Source organism: Pipistrellus kuhlii, unplaced genomic scaffold (assembly GCF_014108245.1).
Source record: "Pipistrellus kuhlii isolate mPipKuh1 unplaced genomic scaffold, mPipKuh1.p scaffold_m20_p_13, whole genome shotgun sequence".
NCBI classification, from domain to species: domain Eukaryota; kingdom Metazoa; phylum Chordata; class Mammalia; order Chiroptera; family Vespertilionidae; genus Pipistrellus; species Pipistrellus kuhlii.
In genome coordinates this window covers 14,517,371-14,534,452 of record NW_023425438.1, presented here as the reverse complement: position 1 = coordinate 14,534,452, position 17,082 = coordinate 14,517,371, and the positions used below count along the sequence as shown (strand labels likewise).

General features: G+C 36.5%; 1 protein-coding gene across 10 annotated transcripts in view; it reads left to right on the top strand.

Annotated features, from left to right (window-relative positions):
• The window catches only part of NCOA1 (nuclear receptor coactivator 1), a 99,784-nt gene that overhangs the window by 52,817 nt on the left and 29,885 nt on the right, over positions 1–17,082 (top strand). For all 10 annotated transcript variants that reach the window (XM_045580647.1, XM_036435040.2, XM_045580650.1 and 7 more), the window contains 6 exons: positions 2,786–2,933; positions 4,830–6,147; positions 8,824–9,004; positions 12,261–12,378; positions 13,807–13,975; positions 15,239–15,553. In XM_045580647.1, the coding sequence (XP_045436603.1) occupies positions 2,786–2,933; positions 4,830–6,147; positions 8,824–9,004; positions 12,261–12,378; positions 13,807–13,975; positions 15,239–15,553 (2,249 nt within the window). The remainder of the gene's footprint in view (positions 1–2,785; positions 2,934–4,829; positions 6,148–8,823; positions 9,005–12,260; positions 12,379–13,806; positions 13,976–15,238; positions 15,554–17,082) is intronic.

Here is a 17,082-nt window from a genome sequence, read left to right as displayed (position 1 = left end):
TTTTGGAGGGGTTGTTTATTCAGGAATATTCATTACGTATCTGCTATATTCTATTCTAGGCTCCAGGCTAGATATTATCTCGCAACATTATTGACTTCATTTTAGTGATGATGGGCAAAGGTTAATGTGTATTATTAAGTCCTAAACTTGAAAAGTTCAATCATGAATCTGACTCCTAGGCTCTTGCCTGCCTGTTGACCTCTCCATCTGAACAATTGAACACCAAAAGGATTTGATTTAACTGGATAGTCTTTATTAGGTTCTAATTAAAGTTTTACTATATTTAATATTGATATTTTTATTTCAAAGAGTGATCTGTGAATTATATGTTAAGTCTTATTCTACACATTCTCACCCAAAATAAATAATCTAACTTCAAACATTAAAGTGTAACCATGTCCTTGTATCAGTATGGATTCTCCAGTTTTGGAATTTATACTATTTTAGATGTGGTCCTACAAGTTAAGGCAACACAGTTACCAAAGACCATTGAGGTTTCCATAGTCCACATTAAGTGTCTTAATGTTCCCATGCTAGCCTGAGTTTCTAGTTCTTCCTCAAATTTCTTAACAATAAATCAAGAAATTTGTCTCCATTTCTATTACAAAAGTAAGTTTAGATTCCTATAAGAGCAGACACATAAATTGAGACATCAGCATTAGATAACATAGCTAAAACTTAAAATCTATCCTTTCAGGAAAAGTTATGGTCAATATTACCCTATTTAGATGAAATTTAAGTTGAGAATCAGCAAGTACTTACTGTATGAATTTATATGTGTAACATCATAGTTCAAGATTCAGTGGAGAGTGGAAAACAAGAATGGGGCATAAAACTTGCCTTTATGTTAATTTGAGCTAAAAAGGAAAAATAAGTGTGTAAAAAGTTATTCCTAAACAGAAGAAATGTTTAGGAAGCAATGAGAAATAAGATTGGAAATTCAAGTCAAAGTCAAATTGTACAGAGCTGTCTGCCAGTATGGGAGCCACGAGCCACATGAGTGCTTGAAATGCAGCTAATATGATGAGGAACTGAATTTTAAATTTTATTTAATCTAAAATTTAATTAGCACATGTACTTGATGGCTACCATACCGGACACTTCAGTTCAGTGGTGAAAAGCCAGTGAGGGTTTCCCAGAGATAGGAGATCCGAAAGAGCAATGGACAGTGGTGAGGATAAAGACAAAATGACATACAGTGCGCAAAATAATATGACATATCTGGTACCTTATCTGGCCCTTTATATAACTGTAGCTTTATCAATATCCCAAAAGGCCACTTCTTATCATTATTGTATTTTCCCAAAAGATATTAATCAGGAATTGTTAATGTTTTTTAGGGTTTGCTATTGCAAACATTTGCTTACAATTTTACACAAAAATTACTAGTTTTCATTAAAGACGTTTTCATCATCTCTTATTTCATTAGAAACCAAATATCTTTGTGTGTTATATTTGCTGAATGTGCCAGTGATTTGGCTGAAATTGCAAGATGGGTAAGGAATTCAGTTGTTTGGGCATAAATCTTTAACTGTTTCAATTAAGTTTATATCCTGGTTTTGGTACTTAGGCAAATGGTATAGATTTATAACAGATTATTCCCTCTTCAGTTTATATGATATACACAAGACAATAAAATAGAACAGGTCTTCTATTTACTTAAAGTAATATATAGCTTCAGAAATTATATATTAATATGTCATTTTAAGTCTTTTTCATGTGTCTTTAAAATGTATTTGAAGTCTTTTCTGAAATGTTTTTGGAAAATAGGAGTGCATTTATTACAGGCTAAATTATAATCTTAATTTGTGGTAGTAATGCTTGTGTTTCTGGTATAGCTGAAGCTACCTATTAAATCTTTCTTAAAATAGGATTATACTGTATTACTAAAGATCAATATTTTCTTAGTCATTTGGCATGGCCTTTCTATATTTAGTAAATACTTACCAATATGGTTAGAATTTTGTCTGCTGTTAATAAAAACTTTGTTACAACAGAAAATTATGTTGTTTAGATAGTGAGTTGACTGCTTTAACCTAATTTTTGTTCCTTACATTAATAATTATTGGCTTTATCTTAATTTGCTTATTAAACTAAATTCAAACATCAAAAATAATACATATATAATAATTTGTCAAACAGGACCTTAGTGATTTTTTTTTCATCATCTATTATTTCATTAGAAACTAAATTTCTTTGTGTGTTATATTTGGTAAATGTGACATTGATTTGGCTGAAATTGAGATGGGTAAGGAATTCAATAAGGAATTCATTTCTTAGTGAAAAATTAAATTTGACTTTTAGTTAAAGAATTCTGTAAACGAATCAAAACTTAGAGGGTGAATTTTATGATATGTGAGTTGTATCTCAGTAAAAAAACAGCCAGTAAGGGGGAGGGGGGAGACTTATTAGACATAATACTCAAGTGAGAGGGGTGAAAGTAATTTCCTGATATTTTTAATGGACACAATAAATTTAAAAACTTGCCCTTTTACAGGGAAGGATTAAGGTTGATTTTTTTCTGGTTGGGGTTTTTTCATAGTCATAACTTACATGAAAAGGCACCCATTCAGGTAGGAGTGAATTAAAATTTGTCATCGGGTGGTATATTTCAGGCAGAATCATTTTCCCCCTCAGAGATCTGCTTTGTTTGAACTGTTCTTTGAATCTGAGAAGGCAGCATAGTAAGAACGAAGTTCTAAGTCATAGTAAAGCTTGGTAACTCTCCTTTGCCCAAAGTGTAAGTGTCAGAATTTTAACTAGGTTTCTCTTTTGTTTGAAACAGTGATGACTCGTGGCACTGCCTCCAGCCCATCCTATAGATTCATATTGAATGATGGGACAATGCTTAGCGCCCACACCAAGTGTAAACTTTGCTACCCTCAAAGTCCAGACATGCAACCTTTCATCATGGGAATTCATATCATCGACAGGTACTACTTATTTGGAGAGCTTCATATGAAATAAGTCAGTTCACATCTCTTTTTAGAAAAAAATTTTATACTCTTGATAGCTAGAAAACAGAAATTCTAAATTGGGTGTTAAACTTATGTGATGAGTATACATAATCAAAATATCCACACCGGGTTTTATAGTTTTGTCACCTAACAATAGCTTTGTTATTTAAAAGGGAGACAGGCAAGGTGAGGCTGAAAATACGTGTTCTAGAGGAAAAATAAAAAAAGTGGATAAAAACTTGCAACTTTCCATATGTGGTCTTATAAATGATTTGAGAGTTTATTAATATTGTTATTTTATTTTTAAATGTTTGCTTTTCATTAGGGCAAACTTTGATGGCTTCTGAGTTCAAGTTGATAGTTTCTCCAACTACAAATCATTAAACTATCAACTTGAAATTTTTGAATATCATTGTCCCTAATTTGTTGTCCTCTCTAAACATGTCTTACATTATTATACATGGTAAATTCATGGGACCATTCTTTTACCCTATGAATTATTCAAAATCATACATTTACAGCTACGTATTTAAAATTTAGCATTAAACAGAAACAAGGACATTTCCCCTCACTTCATCTTTTCCTCATCTGATATATTTGCTTATTGGAACATGGTAATACCAGTCACAAATCTGTTGTCAGAATTATGGATTTGAGTAAAAAACTCGATGAAAATCTGAACTTAGTATTCTGCTTTTTCCTAATTTTAGTTTAATTTATGCTTGTGAATAGAATTAACACAGTTCTTTTTTTCATATTGTGATTTCTCTTTCAAAACATCTGCTATGTCTGCATATCACCCTTTTTAATTTTTACATCAGTGACACAGTATTTTCCTTACCCAGTCTTCCTCTTTGGAGTTGAAATACTTAAAAGCACTAACAAGGGAGTCATGAATAAATGCAGAGATGTGGGAAGGTTTATTTTAATGCTAATTATTTGTACTAAACTTTAAAAAGTCTATGTATTAAACGAGAACCCCATGCATGAAATTCGTGCGGGGGGGAGATGGGGAGGGTCCCTCAGCCCAGCCTGCACCCTCTCTAACCGGAGACCTCTCGAGGGATATACAACTGTCAGACATTCCTCTCACAATCCAGGACTGCTGGCTCCCAACCGCTTGCCTGCATGATTGCCCCTAACCACTCCTGCCTGCCAGCCTGATCACCCCCTAACCACTCCCCTGCCAGACTGATCAATGCATAACTGCTCCCCTGCTGGCCCAATTGCCCCTAACTGCCCTCCCTCGCCAACCTGGTCACCCCTAACTGCCTTCCCCTACCAGCCTGATTGCCCCTAACTGTCTTCCCCTGCAGGCCTGTTCAACCCAACTGCACTCCCCTGCAGGCCTGGTCCTCTTCCCCCCCCACCCCTAACTGCCTTCTCCTGCTGGCTTGGTTGCCCCTAACTTCTCTCCCCTGCTGGCCTGGTTCCCCCCGACTGCTCTCCCCTGCAGGCCTGGTCCCTCCTAACTGCCCTCCCCTGCTGGCCTGATTGTCCACAACTGCCCTTCCCTGCCAGCCATTTTGTGGCAGCCGTATTGGGTCCACATGGAGCCAGCCATCTTTGACCACATGGGGGCGGCCATCTTGTGAATTGGAGTGATAGTCAATTTACATATTACTCTTTTATTAGATAGGATATTTTTTCCAAGGCCTAGAAAGATTTTGGTTTTCATATAGCAGAAACCATTATCAATTTTATAAGACCTACAGCTCTACTTCCTATTAAGTGCTGCTAATATTTCCCAGTAATAATAACAGTGCACTGTTTTTCCTTAGTGAAAGGTCTTGTTTTATAATATGCATCACAAAAATATTTGAATGGAAACTAATAAAGATGTTTTGAATAATAATGTCTTTTCTCCCCTAGGGAGCACAGTGGTCTTTCTCCTCAAGATGACACTAATTCTGGAATGTCAATTCCCCGAGTAAATCCCTCCATCAATCCTACTATCTCCCCAGCTCATGGGGTGGCCCGCTCATCCTCATTACCACCATCCAACAGCAACATGGTACCCACCAGAGTAAACCGCCAGCCGAGCTCAGACCTCCATAGCAGCAGTCACAGTAATTCTAGCAACAGCCAAGGGAGTTTTGGATGCTCACCTGGAAATCAGATTGTAGCCAGTGTTGCCTTAAACCAGGGGCAGGCCAATTCCCAGAGCACTAATCCCTCTCTAAACCTCAACAACTCTCCTATGGAAGGTACAGGAATGTCCCTCGCACAGTTCATGTCTCCAAGGAGACAAGTTAGCTCTGGATTGGCAACGAGGCCCAGGATGCCAAACAATTCCTTTCCTCCGAATATCCCGACATTAAGCTCCCCTGGTGGCACGGCAAGTCCTGCCTGTAATAACAGTAACCGGTCGTATTCAAACATCCCAGGAACACCTTTGCAGAGTATGAGTGAAGGACCCAATAACTCTGTTGGCTTCTCAGCCAGTCCTCCCGTCCTCAGACAGATAAGCTCACAGAGTTCACCTAGCAGATTAAATATGCAGCCCGCAAAAACTGAGTCCAAAGATAACAAAGAGATTGCATCCATTTTAAACGAAATGATTCAGCCTGACAACAGCTCTGGCAATGGCAAACCTCTGGATTCTGGGCTTCTGCATAACAATGACAGACTGTCCGATGGAGACAACAAATACTCTCAGACCAGTCACAAACTAGTGCAGCTTTTGACAACCACCGCGGAGCAGCAGTTACGGCATGCTGACATAGACACGAGTTGCAAAGAGGTACTGTCCTGCACCGGCACTTCCAACTCTGCCTCTGCTAACTCTTCAGGAGGGACTTGCCCCTCCTCGCACAGCTCACTGACAGAAAGGCACAAAATTCTCCACCGGCTCCTGCAGGAGGGGAGCCCCTCGGATATCACCACCTTGTCTGTGGAGCCTGATAAGAAGGACAGTGCGTCTGCTTCTGTGTCAGCGGCTGGACCGGTGCCAGGGAACGCCATAAAACTAGAAATGGATGCTTCAAAGAAAAAAGAGTCGAAAGACCATCAGCTCCTGCGCTACCTTTTAGACAAAGACGAGAAAGATTTGAGATCAACTCCAAACCTGAGCCTTGATGATGTCAAGGTGAAAGTGGAAAAGAAAGAACAGATGGACCCTTGTAACACAAACCCAACCCCAATGACCAAACCTGCCCCTGAGGAAATTAAACTGGAATCCCAGAACCAGGTGGGTAAACCTCACTTCGTAGGATGAACATTGCTAGTTATTTTTTCCTTTTCATTTATTTTACGCCAGTCATAAACCGGACTTGGATTCAGGCTTGTTTTGCCCTATCCATTGGCTATATGTTCAAAGGTTAGTATCAACGGTTGAAAAATCATAGGGTGCCTTCAGAAGTTCTCGTTGGAACTTTGGAGGGCTACAATATTAGGGCATCATTCTAAGAAAGTAAATACTTCTTTTTATAGACTCAAGAGTTCACATCTTTGGAGATTTTAAAAAGTACCTTTCCTGTTCTCTCCTCCCAGCCTTAGCTGTTGAATATAACTATCTGAGAATACAGAACCTAGAAATCTATTTTTTAAAGGAGTTCCCAGAGAACTCTGATGTGTAGCTGAGTTTGGGAAACTCTGATGTAAATGACAGGGGAGAGAAATGAAAAAGTAGATGAGGCTGCCCATATTGTCTTGTTTTGCTGTTTCATTTCTTGTGAAACATTTTCTAAGGCTGTTTTTCTTCTCATCTAATTCTAACCATACTCAACCCCTGTCAGAATAAGGGGTTGAGTATGGTTAATATTCTGGGTAGTAGGGTATGTAACATGCCCATAAGCAGAAGTAAATGTCAACAAATCTTTGCATATATTGTTATAGAATCAATACCTCTATGCTTAGACTGGGACAGGGCGGGTAAAAATTAACAGGCAGCTTCCTGTATTGAACAATTGCTGTGGACTCTGAAGGAACTTAAAACAGAAAATATGGTCCTTCCTCTTAGGAGCTTACAAATTATTTACACAGAACATAGACATCCATAAAATAGCTGAAAATATATTGACAAAGCAGGTTATCAATAAGACTCTGTTGTGAGACAAGATTCAAAATCAGTATGCATAAGTCCTTTTTCTTGAACCGGCTTTATTTTCTTCTCTCATCTTACAAAAAGCTCGCTCTCCCTCAGACATATTATACTCTAGGCACATGGAAGTCCTTGCCATTCCTGGGATAAGCTCCTCTTCTAAGCATCTTCTGCCTTGCCCCCTTTCTGTGTCTGCTGAGCCCATCTTCTCAAACCAACCCGGACATCATCTCTTACAACCTCCCCCGGTCGCCCGAGTTAGACAGTGCCTGGGCTGTCTCTGTTTACTATTGTAATAACACTGTTTTGGTTATTTGTATGCTTTTGGAGGATAGGGCTTTCTCTCATGTTTTTTAGTACAGCTAAACTAAAAGTCATTTTTTTAAGCTGAAAACAGGTTTAAAAAATGACTGTATTAAAATTTAAAGTTATAAAATTAACTTTAAAAGTAATAGCTGTATTAAATAACGCCATTGTGTACAATCCTGGTACACCTGCTTTGATGCATGTGCACACACATTTTTGCTCAGTTCATACCTAAAGTTGGATTTGCAGAAATATAAGATAATAATGTTCTCATCAGTAGTAGATAAGTCCAGTTTTCCTAGTGTGTGAGAATTCCTTCTAGTTGTCCCATATTTTTACTAATATTTGGTCTTATCAGTCTCTTTTTTTTTTTAGCCATTCTGGGACTGTGTGGTGGCGTCTCATAGTTTCAATTTCTCTAATAAATGTGTACAAGTCATTTAGATCTCTTCTTTTGTGATTGCCTACTCAGATGTCTCACCCAGTATGTTGTCTTTTTCCTAATGACTTTTAAGAGTTCTTTATGTGCTTTATGTACTTTAGGTGAGTTTTATATTTGCAGCAATCTTCTGTTTCATGGCTTGCCTTTTCTTTTTCTTGTTGGTGATTTTTTATGAAGTGCTTCATCTTAATGTAGTTCAGTTGTCATTTTTTTACTTTATGGTTAGTATTATTAGTAACAAAAGACACATTCAAAAATGTTCACAATAGCTTTATTTGTATTAGCCCCAAACTGGAAACACCCCCAAATATATCACAGTAGAAGGATATACTGTGACACATTCATACAATGGGGTACTATACTACATGCAGCAAGATGTCAGAAATGTAATGTTAAGTAAAAGAAGCCAGACATTTAAAAATACATACAAATAGTTCTATTTAGACAATCTAGAGCTCTTAAGTTTTAGTTGAATTAAGTAATGAAATACAAATAGGTAGGCATTTTATGTTAATGACTTGTCTCAGAATAATCATAGAAGAAGAATACAGTGAAATAAAGACCAAATTTCTTCTTTGCATAACCTCAGGCAGGTAATGGGACTCCCTATCTATCCTAGAAGACAAATAATATTAATGTAAATATATATGTAAATTTTTATTCCATCATTAAGTAATTTATTTCACAAATTTTTTTAAAAATATGGCAGAAAAAAATTACCCTTGATAACTATTGTTGATAACTATCACAGTACTCTTAACACTTCTTTCCAGTTCAATCTTTTTCCTATGTATAAGTCTTATACAGAGATATGTTAGGTAAATATTGTACAATATGTATATTATCTTGTATCCTGCAGTATATTAATATCATAAGCATTCAAATTTTTTTTTCCAGTGGAATGGTTAGGTCATGTAATTTCAATGCGGTCTCAGTCTTTCTATTTATTTCTTCTTTCTTCTTTCTTTCATAGCCACCTTTAATTCATAGAGTTTAAAGGAGCGACTTTTTTTCTACATTGTTTCTGGTGAAAGTCTCTAGAACATACTTTCTCTAACTTTGGTTTCCATTCTTAGTTTACAGCTGACCTTGACCAGTTTGATCAGTTATTGCCCACGCTGGAGAAGGCAGCCCCGTTGCCAGGCTTATGTGAGACAGAGAGGATGGATGGTGCGGTCAGCAGTGTGACCATCAAGTCAGAGATCCTGCCAGCTTCACTTCAGGCCTCCACTGCCAGACCCACTCCCAGGCTGAATAGTATGTGTGGGGGACAGACTCCTCATTTGCAATGTTTAATGAGTCACTGTTATTGCACAGAGCTTTTGTTCATCAAGAATGAAATACCTTTTTATTAATGCCACTGTAAATAATATAGTTACATTTAGAGATACGACCTTCATTCAACATGTGTATTTATTTATTACTTATTCATTCATTTTACTTTTTAATCCTCACCCGAAGACAAGCTTAGAGAGAGGAAGAAAGAGAGAGACAGACACACGGTGTGAGGGAAACATCAATTGGATGCCTTCCGTAGAGACTAAACCCACAACGCAGGCATGTGCCCGGACCTGGAATTGAACCAGCAACCTTTCGGTGCATAGGATGATGCTCAACCACTTGAGCCAACTTGTTTATTTTAAATTACAGTATAATAAGATCTTTTTATAATTAACGTTAAGGTGAACAGTTGATGTTAAGGAACGCAGTTTTGTAATTTTATCCAAAACGTTCCATAGCAGGTCTTTCAGAAATATAGTAATTGGGTCAGCTTTTGTTTCCCAAAGTGTCTTGAACACTAGTCCTAAGAGTTGGGAAAACGAGATTTTGTGCTAAAGTATACTGAACCAAATGCTACCTGGCACATATATCATTCCTCATTAAGATTTCACAATGCATATTACAGGTTTTAAGACGTGTTAAAGAAATGAGTTTAATTTCTTGCACTTAATTTCTTTCTTGATTTTGGAACTCCTTTTCTCAGGAAATACATGTTACCCCACAGAATGAATTTTCCATGGAGCCCTGTTTAGGAGACAACTGTGTTGCAATAATTCACTACTACTCTAGCATGTTAGCATTCTCCTAATTAAACACTTGTGATGTTCTCCATGTCTTTTTGTGGTCTGATAGCATCTCGTTTTTCACTTGTATTAAATTCCACTGAATAGATGAACCATAATTTATCCATTCTTCTGTTGAAGGACCTAGCTGATGTTTTTAAGTTTTGATAATTAATACAGGAGCTATAAACTTCATGTACAAAAAAAAAAAAAAGGAAACACTTCAAGTGTATAACACTTCAAATTCATGAGGATAGGATTGTCAGATATTTTCATCTATCTCATTTTGAAGTTGAAAAACACACACACAGTGGTGATAATTCCATTGTGTGACTTGGAAATTAAAAGAAACTGACCAGCTCACTTTCAAAATTTACCTGGGTTCCTGGCCTGTCTTAACTTTCTTCTGATAGGATCAGTTTGTAAGACTCATTTATTTCAGTCTTACAGCAGCTTTTAGTTGTCATGACACAATTCCTGAAAGTTTACCAAGATTTTTAAGTCACCTCGACCCTCTTCTCTATCAGTTTTTAACTATACTTTGATTTTTAAAAAATTGTATTAGTCTTGGCGGTCTGCCATAACAGAGTATCACATACTGTGTGGCTTAAACAACTTTATTTCCCCTCAGTTCAGGAGTTAGAAGTCCAAAGTTAGGGTGTGGACAGTTTGGTTTTCTCTAAGGACTCTCTCACTGGCTTGCAGATAGCCGCCTTTTTGCAGTGTCCTCATGGTTGGTAGTCCCTCTGTCTGTGCTGTCTGTGTCTTATTCTCCTCTTCTTATAAGAACACCAGTCACAGAGCCCACTCTAATGACCCTATTTTAACTTAATCATCTCTAAATACACTCACACCTGCGTGCTGGGAGTTAGAACTTCAACATATAAATTTGGAAGGAGTACAGTTCAGCCCATACGATTAATTATTTAATATTTATATTAATAATAATTTAATGCGTTCATTTTATAAATTATAAGCAATCATTAGAAATCTTAAAAGAGAATAACTGTTACTGTTAATCTCACTACCTGAAATCTACCGAGGATAAAGAGCCTAACAGAATTCTTTTATGTTAATATATGAAATAATTTGTAAAACTAGAATTATTCTGAACATAATATGTTGGATTATGCTTTTCTCTTTTTTCATTTAACAGCACATTATAATTATATATTCCATAATATATTTATCAGTCCCTAAATTTCTAGAATTTGTTTATTTACAGTGTTTTTCCTACATAAGTGGTTCATAAATAATCAAAGCTTTCAAAAAAATTCCCCCACAAAAACTTTCTAAAATGCATATACTGTTTTCTTCCTTTACAAAACAATCTCTTTTTTTCATTTGTCATTATAAGCATCAATTATTATACTATAATACTAGAGAACCGGTGCCCAAAATTCCTGCACTGGGGGACGGGGGAGAGGAGTACCTTAGCCCAGCCTTCACACTCTCCAATCTGGGACCCTTCGGACATCCCTCTCACAATCCAGGACTGCTGGCCCCTAACCACTCACCTGCCTGGCTGCCTGATTGCCCCCTAACCACACGGCCTGCCAGCCTGATATCCCCTTAACCGCTCCCCTGCCAGCATGACTGACACCTCCCCTGCCAGCATGCTCCCTTGCCAACCTGATCACCTCCAGCTGTCCTCCCCTGTAGGGCTGGTTCCCCCCAACTGCCCTCCCCTGTAGGCAGGTTCTCCCCAAGTGCCCTCCCCTGTAGGCCTGGTCTCCCTCCCCTGCTGACCATATGTGACAATGTGGGGGTGGCCATTTTGTGATGGCGTGGGGTGTCCATCTTTAGCAGCCATCTTGTGATGACACGGGGTGGCCATCTTTGTGGCAGCCATCTTGTGATGATGTGAGGGGGCAGGCCATCTTGTGATGTGAGGGTATGAGGGTCAATTTGCATATCATCTCTTTATTATATAGGAATTATATAGGATTATATATTCAGATTAACAACTATAGAGCATTGTCCATTTATTGAATGACCCTAGAGGCTATGCCCTTTAGTTTGTGCCTTTTATACAGTATATTTTACCTTTTGCTTACAGCTCTCAGACCATGATAATAACACTGTCCCTACTTATATATACTAGTATTCCTATGTGCTGTAAACTGAAAAATCAGTTAACCAAAATTGTTATAATTATCTTTGAAAATTTTCCTATAGTCTGGAATGACTCTCCCATGGTAACATCAACTTATGTGCAAACTTTTTAACATCAGGTTTTCTTTGATTCACAGACCTTTTCTCACTTTGTTATTTCTCATTATGTGGCCACCTTCTAGATAGTTTAAGTTTCTGAATAAGTGACCTCTGTATCATTGAGGTAATATTATATAATTGAAATCTCACTCTATTGTACTATATATTACTTCTGAAAAATTGTCATTTTATCTTTCATTGTGACACTGACTTCTTACCTTTGCTTTTTTAATCAGGATTACCTGAGCTGGAATTGGAAGCAATTGATAACCAGTTTGGACAACCAGGAGCAGGTGATCAGATTCCATGGACAAATAACACAGTGACAGCTATGAATCAGAACAAACCAGAAGAGTGAGTAATATATTTTGTATTTTGTAAAGTATTAGATACCAACTTCTACAACAAAGTACTACTTTTCCCAAACTGTATTCCAGGGTGCATTGGTATTTTGTTAGATGTTGACAGAAGTGATTGATAATAATCATTTTTAAAAAAAGGATGGGGAAGATGGAGTAAAATAGATATTTTACTGCATGACTGCAAGACTAGTATATTGTAATTACCAGGAGATTGATGCAGTATGCAGCTGTTGGTTTGTTTTTTATCTCTTAACTTTGCTTTGATGGATTACCATAAAGTTTCTGTGACCTATGATCGGCCTCAGTACAACAATTATGTTACTCTTGAGCTTTCAGTTAGTTTTTCTCTCTGTTTAGAGCAAGAGGGTGTAAGGAGAGAAGATACTTTCTATATCTACTCAGTGTCCTTCTTGATTAGAATTTAATTTCTAACCAACACAAGTAGCTTTATTCCATAACATAGAATAATACATCTCATATATCGCAACCAAAAGGTGACTAGATGGTATTGAGTGTGGTTTAAAGCCTTAACTGTGAATGCATGAAATGTGTTCCCACTTACCTTCTCCAAAGAAGAATCCCTATAATTACATTATTATATTAGTATTATTTTCTATATCTTTCTAATTTTTTGTGCATCATTTGATATTGGTTTGGATTATATTTATTACATATTTCCTGCATGTAATCAACTATTTGTTTTATTGTTTAATACCAAGCATGTTTCATTTTTCTAGTTTGAATTCTTTTTAAAATGGCAATCATGTAATATTATCAATATGATCTAATCATCCTTGAAAGTTAGGTAATGCCATGAATGCTATTTTGATTGTGGTTCAGTTATCAATAATTAATAGCACCCATTGAATGAATAAATCTTTCCCTCCAATCCTCACCTGGGGACATAGTTATGGATTTTTAGACAGAGGGAAGGGAGAGGGAGAGAGAGACATCAATGTGATAAAGAAACATTGATTGATTGTCTTCCTATATGTTTTGACTTGAAACGGAATCCACAACCTAGGTATGTGCCCTGAGTAGGAATCGAACCCAGTGCTTTGGTGTACCAGACAGTGCTCCAACCAACTGAGTCACACCGGCCAGGGCAGAACACATTTTAATATAGGCTAAATTATTTTTTTCTGAGGTTTTTATTTTCTATTTTTGTTAAAAGTTCTTTTTCCCTATCTTAACTATTTGGTTAATTTTTAGTGTAGTTCTGTAAGCTAACATGGAAAAAATGGAGACAAAGTTCAGTGATTGGCATAATAATAAAAAATACGTTCATAAACTTCTGCACATTAAGTGTATCAAATTTTTCTAGAACTAGATTTGCATGTATGTTTATATTATATTTGCTTTCTTAAGATTGGATAATTGTTTGCTCTACAGTTTTAAACTCTATCCTTTAATTCTGCAGCCAGTGTATTAGTTCACAGTTAGATGAGCTTCTCTGTCCACCAACAACAGTAGAGGGAAGAAATGATGAGAAGGCGCTTCTCGAACAGCTGGTGTCTTTCCTCAGTGGCAAAGATGAAACTGAGTTGGCTGAATTAGACAGAGCTCTGGGAATTGACAAACTTGTTCAGGTGTGTACTAAAGTTGGCATTCTTTAAATGATTCATCCCTGAGAGGCTAGAAAATGGTTTTTAAGCAAGATTTTTCAGTATTGTTCTCACTGTGTTTTATAATTTACCCTTATGGAAGTTAACAAGATATATCATAGGTAATAATGGGATTTTACACAAAATAGTAGTAGTAATAATAGTCTTAGAAAGTTTTAGTCTTTCACTATGAAACAATCTTAGAAGCTCTCCTTAGAACAGAATACAGATTCATACCTCACTTCTTATTTTAGGACTTAATGTATCCTTTATTTATGCTAGTCTTCAACCTATATTTTCCATATTTCAATGCCCAGAGGAAGTTATGCTTCTTGAAATTCTCCTTTTAGTTACATACACACACACACACACACACACACACACACATACACTTCTTTACACACAATAGGTCACAATTTAAATTATTTTTCTTAGAATGAATAATAGTAAACAAGTAGGAAAACCCATTCTATTAGGTACAGCATTCTATTAGGTGAACTATGAATTTTTTCAAATAAGGTAAAAACATGAATTCTATATTTAAGATAGAAAAATGCCTGACTCATCTCTCCTTTATTTATTTTTTATTTTTTTAAATATATTTTATTGATTTTTTACAGAGAGAACGAGAGAAGGATAGAGAGTTAGAAACATCGATGAGAGAGAATCATCGATCAGCTGCCTCTTGCACACCCCCTACTGGGGATGTGCCCGCAACCAAGGTACATGCCCCTGACCGGAATCGAACCCGGGACCCTTCAGTCCGCAGGCCAACGCTCTATCCACTGAGCCAAACCGGTTTCGGCTCATCCCTCCTTTAGTAAGCAACATCTGTAGTAACCTAGTAAATATAAAGTTTATTGATTCTTAAGCTTTGCAATGAAGTTCTTTTTAAACCTTTTTGCTTCATTTCATTGATTTAGGATCTTCATTTTAACTGCATTTTCATTTCTTTACTGAGATTTTAAACATGTCAGTTATGGGGGAAAGGAAACATGTAGTACTTTCAACAATAAAAAATTAAAAAAAAAAAATCTAAACATCTCAATTAATCTATTACTCCATTTCAAAAGTAACTTTCAGAGGTAGTTCCTTTAAGTAATAAACATCTGGAGAGCTTCATGAATTCAGTATGAATAGATTATGATGAAACTTTCTAGAGATGCTGTCAAATCCAAAGTTACATAGAGAAACATGTCACTTATTGCCAGAAATGTGTGTAAAATAACCTCGCTTATTTTCTAACAGGGAGGTGGATTGGATGTATTATCAGAGAGATTTCCACCACAACAAGCAACACCACCTTTAATGATGGAAGAAAGACCCAACCTTTATTCCCAGCCTTATTCTTCTCCTTCACCCACTGCCAGTCTCACTAGCCCTTTCCAAGGCATGGTCAGGCAAAAGCCTTCACTGGGGTCTATGCCTGTTCAAGTAACACCTCCCCGAGGCGCGTTTTCACCTGGCATGGGCATGCAGCCCCGGCAGACTCTGAACAGACCTCCGGCTGCACCCAACCAACTTCGACTTCAACTTCAACAGCGACTGCAGGGGCAACAGCAGGTGAGTGCTCGTGTTTAGCAGGCGGTACTTTTCAAAGGTACGTGCTCTCTTTATAATAAGACAGCCCAGTTGCTACAACAAAGGTGTTAAGTTCACTCCCAGGACTGTTATGAAAGACTCAAAAACACCATCCGTGGTTTGCTAGGATAAGAAAGGGGGACGTATTCATTCAATTAAAAGACTGCTGGCTCATAACAAAGTACTTGGAGACCTACAATTTAAAAGCAGTTAATCTTGTTTTTTTGAGATTAAAAAAATATTAGGATGAACATCATACAATTATTAAATCAATAAAGAGAAACACAGTTTAATTTATAGGATATCAGGAAATACTATTTATGATTATTGAAGCAGATAGTGAAGTTTATTTATGTTGTTTGAAATTGGAGTGGTGTTATTATATTAGGAGCATGAGGAGAGAAGAGTTTTGGGGTGTTGGGTGTTGTGGGTGAGTTAAATCTCTCTCAAGACAGGTAATGAGTAGTTATAGTGGCATAAATATTTAAGTCTGTATGAGCAGCAGGCATAGAGAGAATCATCAGGAGCCAAATAAAGCAAATGGTAAAAGTATAATCTCTGAGAAGTGGGACTGGGGCTGTAGATTTTTCTTTCTTCATATTAATCCTTCTGTATTTTGTATTTTTTAAACCATATGTGTATATTTTTTCACATTTTTTTAATTATTTAATGATATTTCCTGGAGCCTTACTAATTCAGGAAGGAAGAAAAAGGAGATAAATTAGAAAGTCAGTATGATGTAATGGTGGTAAGAGTAAGTTCTAGTTTCAAATCCTAGTGCTAACCTTAACTTAGGTGGTTGGACAATCAAATTATTTAACCTTTTAAAGCTTCTGTGTCCTCATTTATAAAAAGATTCTAGTAACTAATTCCTTTACCTCATAGGTGGTTGTGTGCATTAATGAGATAATGCATGTAAAGCTCTTAGCATAATACTTGGCATCTTATCGCATTTAATAAATGCTGGCTATTATAAAATTATATTCAATAAGTATAGATACTATAATATACTTTCATTTCACTTAAAAAGATAGGGAGAAAGAGAAAGGGAGAGATAAGATAGGAAAAATTTTAATGGTAGAATAACAAAGAAAGGAATAACTTTGTAAATCTTGGGTTGGAATAAAGGATTCAATGAGAAATTAAGGGGAGAGAAGGAAGAAAAGAAAAACAAAGAAAAGGAATAGTAATATGCTCTGAAAATAAGTTAAAGATAAGCTACTTCTTGTTATAACTTGTTCATTTTAAGATAGCATAAGAAGAGGAAATACTTAATAGTTCCTTTGCATTTTTCATAAAACATATTTTAGGGAACTATGATAGCTATTTTGAGGAATACAAAGAAAAAATGACACAGGCAACTTTGAGAACTTATAGTCAGCTTAGGGTATTTACTATATAATTACCCAAAAGTTAACAGCAGTAAGTGACAAGTGCTAAACCAAAAGAGGAGAGGAAAGTGTAGGTATGCTGATTTCCTCATTTCACAGAGTAGAGTTCAGTAAATCCTG